At 36.8% G+C, this 13,300-nt stretch overlaps 1 protein-coding gene across 9 annotated transcripts in view; it reads left to right on the forward strand.

Moving 5' to 3' along the window:
* Nucleotides 1-2,435: 2,435 nt before the first annotated feature.
* Nucleotides 2,436-13,300, forward strand: part of LOC132952934 (RNA-binding protein Musashi homolog Rbp6) — a 401,189-nt gene continuing 390,324 nt past the window's right edge. For 8 of the 9 annotated variants that reach the window (XM_061025455.1, XM_061025453.1, XM_061025459.1 and 5 more), the window contains exon 1: nucleotides 2,436-3,566. In XM_061025455.1, coding sequence (XP_060881438.1) covers nucleotides 3,505-3,566 — 62 coding nt within the window. In that variant the 5' untranslated portion in view covers nucleotides 2,436-3,504. The remainder of the gene's footprint in view (nucleotides 3,567-13,300) is intronic. The other variant, XM_061025454.1, reaches the window with a different exon arrangement.

The following is a 13,300-nucleotide window of genomic DNA, read 5'->3' on the forward strand; positions in this document are numbered from 1 at the left end:
TACACAATGGAAGTAGCGCGCAAATCTATCATTTCCGATGTGAAAATGGAAAATAATAATTCCGTGAGTATACTTACTTACGTATTTTGCCGAAAAAACGCCTCTTATATTATTATATTTTTGCGTTTCGGTTTATTTCGTAGTGCTCGACTGTGACAGTATATCTATTACACACATTATGCATATTTGTCATATACTTATTACTTATAATAGGTGTATAATTTATATATATATATTAGTAGATTAATGAATATTAGTTCAAAGTTGGAACTAATAAATTAAGACCTGCAGAGACGTCTAAAAAGTTAAAATTAATGATTTCTTGACAAAAGTTTACGTGTGGGTATAGTTTATCAAAATTATAAGATCTGGCTGGGACAGACGATGTGTACAAAAATATCACGAGGGATATAGGTACCTCCCAGTTAGCTCCCCCACCTACTTACTCGGTTTACGCTGCAAAACTTACTGATAATTTCTTTTAAAACTATATTTTTAACATGATCAATTAACAATCTATATAGGTACGCATTATAATATTATAATACAATAAGTGAGTGTTACTAAGTGCAAAAATTTGATTCAAGACAAAAAAGCGGCACAAGAACATTCGGCGGCACCCCCAGTACCTATACTGGAGATTAAAAAAACATTAAAAGTGCGTATGAAATCGTTATGTAACGAATACGATTGGAAAAGATCTCAGATTGCGAACGTTCGACGATAACAGTTTAAACGGTTTTTCGAAATCGAATTTTTTTTATTTCTTTCCGATGATATCACAGTATTAAAAATATTTGTCACGTTTAGAATATTAAAATAATAAGTGCGTAAATTGTTTCCATATCAATCCGATATAATATTTTACAGCTATACACGCGCACTCGTTTTATAGTTCTATTGGATTTTGAATGTTTTACCAAAGTTTCTACGAATCCGTTAGATTTTTGATTTTCCAATATTTATAAAACTACCTGACTGGAAATAAATTAAAAACATAACCATCTAAATTACACATCGAAGTAATAATTGCTTCACATGCATCACTTTAAAATTTACGGTTAAAGATCAATAATTACTTTTCGTCAAAGTTTCATCCGCTGCGGTTAGATTATCAACTCTCGTAAATGTCTTTAATAAAGTAGGTATAATATTTATCCAATAATCGAATTATTCGCCCGCCAAGTCGGTTCACCCGCCGACACAATATTATAACGTATACCTATATATTATACAAAACTATTAACGATACATCGATCAGCGTTCGGTTTACGCTATAATAATATGTAATATTATAATTTATAAGTAATAATAATTACGATCGATTAACCGTATATTTAATATCTATTGTATTAATTGAGCCGTGCACGAAAATGATTACAATATTAGGTTTGAAAAATGTATTACACTAATCATTTTTTCATTATCACCCACAGACTGCAATAATCTTTTCGGGTTTTTTTCTCCGGTCGTTTTCGGAATAGTGTTTTGTATCATTGACATTTGACATCGTTTTCAAAACGTTTTCTTCGTTGCCACCATCGACAGAGGGGGTATGGAATATCACAATATTGACCATATTATTATTATTATTCGATTAAATATGCGTGCCCCTCTCGTAATCAGCTGGATTTAAGGCGGTTCTAAACTCCCTAACCTAACATTTTCTACGACTGGGGTACTGCAAGGTGATTGTTTTGAAATCCTGAGATGCCAAATTGTATTGAAATTTACTCCGAATGATTTTCATAATAATAATTGATGTAACCACTAATTAGGTATATTAGTATTATTATCATTTGAATAAGATTATAATACGTTAGACTTTCCCTGCAGGAATAAGGCGCATATTTTGTCATCGCGATTTTTGAATTCAAAATTTCCACTCGTAGATATCTCTCGAAGAGTAAAAATGACGGTCAATATGAAAAGCTGCACTTTTAGGGAGGGGGCTGGTCGCTTATGGGATTTGACGTTGTTGGGGGGGGAGGGTTGGTCCGAGTGCCGACAAACTCGGCGGACAGATAGGGTTGCATGTGCTGTATTATAATAATATTATAATATAATATCGACTCGTGTGCCGTTTTGGTTGCATACTCATTAAGGCGGCGGCGGGACGGGCGACGGCGACTGCGGCGGGTCGGGCGCACGCGCTCGCTCGCCCGTGCGCGTTTCCTGTGCGAACGCATCCGCCGCCGTCGCGCGCGCGCGCGCACCACACGACGGCACGCACACTGACGCGGGCAAGCACGCACACGGTGACAAAAATACGCTGCCGTACACGCACACACGCGCTCCCCACGCCGACGGGCGGCGGCGGCGGTGGGTCCCCTCCGCCGCCGCCGCCGTTCCACATCGCCCCGCGGTCATGGCGCGCGGCAACCAGCGGCGGCGGCGGCGACGGCGGCGACGGCGACGGTCCCAGTCACTCGCCGCACCGTTCAGTCGAACATATCCGTTTAGCGCGAACGCTCGGGAGTATACCGTGTGCGCCAAAAAAGCACACCTCCCACCAGTAGTGGTTAGTCGTAGTTTGCAGGAACAAAATATATATATATATATATTATATTTTATACGTGTATATATATACATATATATTATTATTATTATTATATATATATATTATATACAGCAACAACAACAACAACAACAACAACCACCCAAAATCACGTAATAATATATATATATATATATATGTATATATATATTTTTATACATCACCTTTAATAATCGCCGTGTTATCAATAGAGAATTGACTTTTGTTGTAAAAAATCGAGTGTACATCATCGTTACGTCGACGGTCGTGTCAATCGCCGACGACACCACCGCTGCCGCTACCGCCGCCGTCACCGCTGCCGGGTTAACCACCACCACCACCACCACCACCACCACCACCGCAACGGACACCACGTGAACAACAAATTCGTATTCAATTTCGTGTTACATATTATTATAATATATAATAATATATAATATAATTGTGTGTGCGCGTGTTTATATTATCTGTCTGTCTCTGTCTCTCCGTTTCCGTTTCTCGGCGTCTGTGTGTGTCTCTCTCTATATATTTTAATATTTATCGTACGCGGGTGTTACTCTCCGCAGAGGTGTCTCTCTCGCGCCGGTCGAGTCGTTCATATTCGCAACGAAAATAAATTATTTGTATTTTTAGTTTTTTTCGAAATCAATCCGTTCGCTGTCCGCCGGTCGTATTCGCGCCATTCGCTTTCGCCGCCGCCGTCCGATCGAATAAAATCGAAACGCACGTGAACTGTGCAGCAGAAGTGTGCGTATACCTACTGCAAATATAAAGTAATATCAACCGGCTAGTTCGCGTATATATATATATATATTACACACGTCGGACACGACACACACTCGCCCACGACACACTTATCGCGCTTCACCCCTTCGTTCGGTCGTCGCCAAAAGTTAACACACAAACACACACACACGCGAGCGCGCACGCGTGAGTTATTATCGTTATCGCATTATATCGTCTGAACGATGGAATCGCAGAGCGCACAGGACGCAGTGACCGTGGCCGCGGAGGTGCCCAACGACCCTGGGTAAGTCAAGTGTTGTCATCATGTTATTATCATATGAAAGGGGGTGTAGTACAGTTGTAAACATAAATATTGAAAGTACCGTAAGTATAGTATCTCATAAGCAGTTGGCCGTCGTCGGCCGGCGATGGCCGGCGGGATATCGGCGTCACGCGACACACACTACGTATATATACATAAGTATGTATGTACATAGTATATATGTGCATTTATATAAATATATATATATATATATATCATACACACGCGTAGGTGCAGTACCTGCGCGCGCGCGCACCCCTAATCCTTCTCCGCACTTTCCCCTCGGACACCTCCTCCCGACGAATCACTCCCCCGTTCGCCACCCCCCCGCACGAAGGTCGCCGGCGGCGTAACCGCCACCGCAGTCGTCGGCGGGTTTTCCGATTTCTTTGAAAATCCGTTTAAATACGTATACGCCGCGGCGTGCGCCACCGACCCTCGACACGCCACCGACCCGCCACCTATCCACGACAACCCCCCTCGCCACCCGGCACGGCCCTTGCGCCCATCACACCCGGCGCTACTCAGCTTTCCGCCGCTGCCTCCGCCACCGTTTACCCCGTTGTCCGGGTGCGGAGTGCAGGTTGAGGTGGCGGTGACTCGCGTCTGTGAGGGTATTGCACCGCCGCCGAGACAGTGTGTATACAATAATAATATAATGTACTATATTATTGTTGTTGTCATCACTCGATGACGTGAGTTATATCATTGTACAAAATGCGTTATCATTATTATTTTTTCTGGGTGTTTTCGTTCACCCTTTGGCGTTCCCAGAACACGACGGTGACGAAAAATAAATAATAATAAATGGTAATAGAAAACCGAGCCCCGTCCAACTTTTCGCGGGGGGTGTATCGATTTGCGGTCCGGTCGAAAGTGCATGGGTTGAGTCGTCTCGCGCATAATTTAAAAAACATCAAATAAAACCGAACGAAAACCATGTACGATGACCGTGACCCGTGTATCACACACACACGTCCACACGCACACTGTTTGTAGTAATGAGCCTAAATGACGAAATGTACGTACAATATAATGTGTATGAATCGTACTTATATAATGTATTATTTGCGTCGAAGAATGTGTCTTTGGTGTGATAACGATAACAACATTATAATACCGTTTGAGAAATAGTGCGTGGAAATTAATATTAATAGAGAGATCCGTTGACGCGATAAAACCGAATACGAAATATTGACGCGCACGCGTTTTTATTTTTGTTCACATTTCCTGCATGTTTTACTATGTGCCGATGGCGTTTCATTAGTTGTTTTCCTCTATACAGCGGAAGGAAGGAGGTAAATCCTATGATAATATTTCGATATAATATAACTGCCGAGTAGGTAATACGGCAAACATAATAAAACACATTGTACAGGCGTGATTATTAGAGGGACCGAACAAAATAATCGGGCGATAAACGAGTACAATAACTGTTATTGCAATTCGCAGTTGTCATAATATAATATTATTGATTATTAGTGCGCTCTTGCGAACGGCGTTATAGTTTCGTATAAGACATTTTAATGAACGTTTCTTCGCCGATCTAACCCTTCGTTATACCTATTATATACTAAACGTCTATACCTGCAACAGCCAGGTCGGCAAAAGTCCGTCGAAGCACAATATTCACATTGAATCCAAACACCGTGACGTTTATAATCACGGTATATAATATAGTTGTTTGTGTTTGTAAGTTACCGTCGCCGTTTACGTAACCGGGAAAACTACAACATAATAATATATTACATTAAATTGTTACCGTGCGTACTTATATATTGTTAAGTGCGCGAAAGTCAAGCCGAGTACGATTTATTTTTCTTGGTATAGAACCCGTTGTCTGTTTTCGAAATTGACTTCTCGGTGCATCCAGTGCATTACATAATACAGAACATATTGAGCATTGGCCTTTGCAAATAAAAGCAATATTTTTCTTTTTTGTGTCGGTGCAAGGAATAAACGCGTGGGGGCGTTTTCTGTACATACGAGCGGGAAACACCAAAAAATGTGCGTTGTTATTTTTTATTTTTTGCGTTAACGATTTAAAAATACAGCGAGTTGTAATGCTGCCAACGGTAACGAACCGTTTGTTCGGAATTTCAAAAAAAAAATTCAGCCGAACAACGAAGGGATTTTTGTCTACCCCGTGAGTGACGTCATCGTCGTCGTCATTAGAGTAGTATACACAGACACAATATACATAGATTATATGTAACTGGTAAGTTTATAGGTACTTAAATACGATATTGTATGTACGTGGATGAATGGACAATGCACGCAGTAGCGTAACCAACCCTTGAATAAAAATAAAATAAAGTCTGTATCCTCCTAGTAACTTTTGTCTCTGATTTAAGGGGGATAGGTTGTATAATATATAACACAAGTTGAGCAGAGTGCAGACATCTCGCTGACCCGTCGGACTGCTTTTAAAATTAGACGAGGGCAAATGTCCACCTCGTCCTCCCAAATTTCGCCACTGAATGGCATTGCCTGGCACTCGAAGCCGGGCCCGCAACAACGTGACTACAGGAAACGCACTAATTGGACGGACGGGATGACGTGCCTTCCGGTTTCTGACAATACCCGCGCAGTACATGACACAAACGTATATACTATCAGTCATATATATTATTTATAATGAAACCAGAACTATATGGCACGGAGGATGATCCTGTGTCAGCGCACCGTATAATACACTTGCGGTATAAATATTGGAAAAATCAATTGACGGTATTAAAACATATATTATAATATATTCAGACCCGTCCGCTCGTGTTCGATACACCGTGAAATCGGCTGCAAACGACAACCCTGCACTGGACTCGTCGCGTGCGGTGCAGTAACAGATATAGGGTCGTAAATACGTATTTAAACGTGTTTTTTTTCGAACAAGGGTTCATTGTTAGGCATTTCGTTTTATCGATAGCCGCGTGTCTCCAACGACCGGTGCCAACTATCCCGTAGTGCCTTATTGTAGGTACGTCTACCTATACAATATACAACTATGACGACGTTAATTTAGCGAAAATATTATTATTTAATTCAAATATTGAATAATATTATAATACACAGATCGTATGATGGGACCATATTATTATTATACGACGGCAGTTTGTTCTCTTTTCGTCAAAAAACCGTATCGACGAACTATGACGACATGCCAAAACACCGGCGTGTGTGTGTAAGCGCCCACGTGGAATTGCGTCATAAAATAATAATAGTAATAATAACCAAACCGTTTAAATGTGGAACAAAACTGCGTCCAACCGACAGCGGTTTCCAAAAGATTCGCAGATATAAAGTGCAAATGCTGTTGAATTTAAAAGAAAAAAGAGCTATAGATAGATAAACTTGAGTTACTTGATTAAACTAAATCGAAATGTACATATATAATACACGTCAAACGATTGGAGTACAAAAAAAAAAAAAAGAAAATAAATACGTTTCCTCCGAAGTTCCTGTCGGATTTATTATAGCGGATTTAAAATAGCGAGATTCGATAAAAGTATAAAGTTGAAACTTACCGAATTTATAAAAATACTTTGCTGGATATCGAAACTTTTACGTTGCAATATGATGAATTATTACGCATACCAATAACGCATATTCGAATATACTATAGCACATGGTTTTACCTATGTACCTACATATTATTTTAATATTACACATATTGTAATGTGAAACAAGAACGTAGCTGATATACAAATGTTATACGCATGGTTATTTGGAACGTTTATTTAAAAAATATTTTTATTAATTAAATGACTGCGAGCCTTTAATTGACTGAAAAATATATTGTTATCGTTAGGATGTTATAGCTATTAAGATAAATATTCATCATTATATTAACTTTTAACCCGTAGCACATAATACGTTGTTCTATATACCTAGTAAATTTTCTGTTAAATAAAATTCAAACCATTTCATGAGTTATGCCTATTGGGATTTTTAATTTATTTAATTTTTCATTAAAATAAAAACACAATATTTAATTATGATTTAAAAAAATATATAATACGACCATAGGTACCTAATAGACACTCGTTTTTTAAATATTTTTCTTTCGATACACTTATAATAGACCAAAGTGTTTTTACAATAAAATTATTACGCATCATAGTTTGTATACATCATATTTTTGATTGAACATGTTATATAGTGTTATTTTAAAATATGTAAAATAGGTATATATTTAGTTAAATTAATATTATTTTCTACACGATTTTTTCGGATAATATTGTTGTAAGTAATAATTATTAAATGTTTTTGTTACTTATATAAAAGTTTCTGTTAAATTTTTTTTTATAAAACTAGTTAATTTCAATAATTAATATTGCATAATTTAGTTGATTATTTTATGCTTATCAATTTAATTAAAAAGTTATAATTACATTTCTTCGGAGCTTTATAAAGTTAAATTATTAATTAAATATTTATTTTCACGAATTTGCTATTAATGATTATGAATTATTTAACACATTTGAATAATAACAATAAAAAATAAATATTAAAAGTTGAATCACATTCGACAGTGGAATGTTAAAATTAAAATTAATATTCTAATTTGGAATAACATTTATGGGATAATATATCATCTACGTCGTTAAAGCGATTACGGTCCAGATTGAGTATGTATATATTATGAAAATGGAACAACGGTCGGCTGGTACATTTCTGAATAATGTTCTTATATTAATTAAACGAATCTTTTATCTTTGAATCAGACGATGTAGCGACGAGTTCTCTAGTACTGCGTGTGATAACAATATTATATGAAATTACAGCGAGGAGAATAAAAAAACACGCACAAACCTTTCCGTTTGAAAATCCGTTTTCGTACGTCATAATAATAGTAATATAAGAATACTATTATTATTAGGCATTCGTTTTACCTACACCTGCACGTCATCGTGAGCTCGTCTCGAACTTATGGAATTTGATCGTCCATCGAATTATTGAATTTGGCCCCGTCGAACGCTGCAGTTTATAGCCAGCGATATAATAACTAATACCTACCTAGCTTATAAACATTAAACATAATATAATAAAACAGTTGTCGAACGGTTTCAAACATATTATTATATTATAGTAAATACACTTTCGAGTATCGACGAAATGGCTTATTATATTATTATATTATGTTCGTATAATACGCGTACACATAATATTATAATATGGTAGCAATAATAAAGTCGCGGTGCCCCGGACTGGTTTGTCGTCACAACTTTTCGACATTTTATATTATTATTACGTACCTAATATACATTGAACATGCCATTTTTTTTTTTTTTTTATTCCAAGAACAAACGTCGTAAGCCGTCGGAGATAGTATTTTTTATACGTACAACACATGCGTAAACGAACTCGAACGATAATCATCGTCGTTTCATGATTTGTACCGTCTATACCTACTATTAAACTATATTTAAATAATATAATGTTTTATAACATTATTAGGTATCCATATCTAATGTACGCACTCGAGAAATCTAACGATTTTTAATCAACTGGCCGTATTACACACACACACACACACACACACACATATTATACATTATACCATAGATTTTTTAAACATACAGTGTAGGTACTTAAAAAAAAAAAATAATACGTACATATAAGAACACCGCGTAAACCTCTAATGGCGTGTATATAATATATACATATGCAATATGGTGCACAACCCGGTGACCTTCTGCGATTAATAATAATATGGTCCAGGTAAGTAATCTATAGGTGCACCACACGTCGTTGCGTTATCCTAGGACCGATTTGCAGATGCATTTACTGCTATAGACTGCAGTGATGATGTATATAGGTAAAGGTAGGTATAGGATGGGTCGTGAGTGGGATTCGAATGCAATTTTTCCGGCGCCGACAACTGTAATACGACTCCCGGCAGTGTGTGTATCTACATAATAATAATATACTTAATATATTATTATGATTTTATTACTAAATGTTGTTCGTCATATCGAATAGAACAATTCGAAATAAAGCCGCGCACCTCGTCGCACGGAAAATCGGTCGAATAATACGAGAGAGCTGATATCACACACACACACACACACAGCTGTACACAGTAGTGCATATTACGCAATATTTATTAATATAGTTATACGGGGCTATATAATAGGTAGCCAGAGAGTAAAAAAAAAACTAAAAAATAAATAAATATTGGACACGAAAAACCGGTGTAAGCCGCGTGCGTCTAATACTCCGAATGTGTATCATTAGCGTGTGTATACACGCGATCCGGATGGGTATACGGTGACAACGGATACGCTTATAGGCTGCAGCAGTGTGGGGACGCGCAGCAGAGGGAATATCATAAAACGAGCACGAACTTAAACGCAAATATTCCCGACTGACAATAATGATGAATAAAAATTATTTACTGTCGGTGAATGGTGGGATGGTGGGGGGGGGGCGACGCTTCGAATGAAAAACTAAAAAACTGCCGATGCTAATTAAACATCAATTGTGCCCGGAGCCTAATCCGTGACGGATAGTCGCGCGCACTTATCTTAAATAATAATAACAATATAATAGATATTAGCTGTGTATTTTACCGTCAGTTGTTACCTATATATATAATATATTATATTATATCGTTTTCGACGTGGCCAATGACGTTTTCCGTTTAAAAGTTTACACTAATAGTTTAATATTGTAACACAGAATAGATGATATTACCCATCTATTTCATCTATATATTCTGTGGATTATATTACGAGTATTACTCATCTACTTCAAACTGTTTTATTGCAAAGAATTACGGAAAGTGAAAAATATTAAACTGCAGTGCAGCAGATGACGTTCGAAAAGAAACGTTTCCATTTCAATTATTTATTATTACTGCTTCCCGAGTAAAAACCGAGAGATCACAATATATTGTATTAATATAATATTATTGTGTAACGTCTCGGATGCCTTAAACCGTCTTGATTTTCAAACGTTAATGTCGTTTATTCTTCCATCTTCGTCCCGAATTCAATTAGTTTAATCGAAGCACTCCCTTTTAATTGTTTGCATAATATTAAATATGCATCGAGACGTATTTTTCGACGGGACGCGCGTAATACTACCAATTTGGCGGTTTCGACTCAAATTAAACATGACGTTTTGAGGGTATATATAAATCCCCTAGGAAAGACGGCAACGCGAGGGTAAACTGCTATTGAAAATCTTGAGAGTCCTAATTCCTCCGAAGGGTTTGCAGGCCAACTAATTTTAAGCTGTCATTAATATCGTCTTCATTTCTCGATATGTTTAACGTCAGTTATATATTATTGTAGTTACCCGTTTGATATAATATGACGCGACTCGCGTTATTGTAATAAAAAATTGTTGGGAATTGCTGTAGTAGACAACACGCGCAATTAATTCTGAGACGACGAAAATCGATCGTGTGACGTCGTTCTGAGGGCGAAATAAAAATATTGTGTTCAACGGACGGAAATTATTAAAAGCTCACAAAAAAGAATTGCAGCAAACAAACAAATCTGCATGAATCACGATGATGGAGATGGATATTTTTATAATTTGACTATAGTAAAAGAGAAAAATGGAACGATTGACGCTGTGTCTCATCATATACTCGCTTCCCGGCCCCCCTACCGCCGCTCTGCAGCAGCCGGGAACCCTGATTCCAATGAGACAAGAAGTTCTAGAAGTGCTTGTCAAGTTTGTTAACCCGAGTACTTTATAAACTTTGACAAAATTACATCTTAAAGATTCGTATATATATAATATACGCACGAGCGCCGTCTGCATCTATCGTGCTTATTATATTGAACTTGTAAACTATATACTCTAAGGACCTTGCAGGTCGACTTTGGAGTGAAAAACACAGAAACGTAGTTATGTAAATGAAAAAAAAAATGAAATTCTTCCCTATAAAGTAGTATTACACATGGCGAACAAGACCGTCCGTTTTCAAAACAAACAAATATAATATTATTTAAAAGTAGGTAGGTACCTTCATATTATATACCCACTGTTTTTATTTTTCATAACACTATTACGAGTACAACGTATAAAATATGTTTAGAGAATATTATGTACAATTTTCCGTGGCGTGTTTAGAATTTTACCGCCCCTCATACCTATGTCGTTTTTCCTTGCATTTAAGTTTTAATTTCACCTCATTCCCCAACAGTTATATTTCGTATTCAATTTTTATTTTTATTTATTCTGCAACAAGACAGTGGGACTCGTTGATCTTGACCCTTTCCACTTATATATAGGGATTATAGGTACAGTTTTTAGTCGAGTTCGATATCTTTTAAATTCAAATTTAATTCAAATTATACAGTTTTGAAATTTTAAACATATACATATGTAACAACACTTAATCATTATAAATAGTGGTATTGTGTGAATCCATCATGCTTACTGATCACAGAATAAACGCATTAGTTAGGTATATAATACATTACACAAATTTAATGGAAATAGATAAAATAAAATGTCAAAAGAATTGCAAAAAATAGCAAAAAACGATATTTTAGGCACCTATATGTTGAAAATATTTTACTTTCTTCTAAATTACGTTCCTCTACGGCCCATGTACCTTCGTCTGATGATCTGCAGAATCCAAAACGGTTTTGTGTCTACCAAGTTGTGATAATATATCATATTATTATGTTTCGTTTACTGCACGTGCCCAGGATTCGGACCGATATTCAGACGTTTGCATATAATAATATAATAATAACAATGATAATCAAACTGTCAAACGTTTGGCACGCCATCTATATATGATAATAATAATTATATACTAAAATATTTTTACCGATCAACACCGCGAATGTATGTAATACAATATTATGCCGAGTTCAGGAAGAGTTCTCATATAGGTACGTGGACAGTGTTATCGGGCCGAATCCGATCGCTTTGACGGAGCGAGGATATACACGGTGCAAACAGGTGCGGTATATATAGTTTGAGTGTGAACGATTAAATTTGTATTTTAAACTCCTAAAATCACGTAATGCAGTTGAACTATATATATAAATATAACTATGACAATTATATATTAAAAAAAAAAACGTACCGGCGTTATTAATATTATTATATTATATGTATTTGTATGTACGTCCCATTATACATAACAATTATTAGGTACGCAATTTAAAACCGAAGGAATCTCAAGTGCCCTGGTGTAATATATATTTTATGGAATTATTTTGGAGGTATATCCCAGGTTAGTTGGTATATATACCTGGTACAATGGGCGATGACGCGCGTTCGTTTATTATTATCACTGTTTAATGGTACGCGTTCGTGAAACAACGGCAGCGTAATAGGCAGTAACAACTTTAATTAAAGTAACGGAAACGCCGCTTCCATTAAAATATTATCGTGGCCTAAAAGTGAAATGTTTCCGTCTTATTGAAAACTTTTTTCGCGTTTTTTTCCCTCCCCTCCCCCAAACAAAACCATATATCTTCGGCGTTTTTGCGAACTCATTACATTTTTCCTGCGCGACGGCAATTCATTTCCTCGGATTTCGCTTTTCCCTTCGCGTTTTCTGCATCTCTTATATTATATAAATGATAATATTATATTATAATATTCTCGGTACATCGTATTGTACACGCCGCGATTCGGTAAACTCGGCACGAGGAACGCATCGTCGACTCGCAATTATTACTATGATTTCCCCTTCGATAAACCCGTCGAACCTTTGATGTGATAGTTGATGATATTAA

Source organism: Metopolophium dirhodum, chromosome 9 (genome assembly GCF_019925205.1).
Source record: "Metopolophium dirhodum isolate CAU chromosome 9, ASM1992520v1, whole genome shotgun sequence".
Taxonomy (NCBI): Eukaryota; Metazoa; Arthropoda; class Insecta; order Hemiptera; family Aphididae; genus Metopolophium; species Metopolophium dirhodum.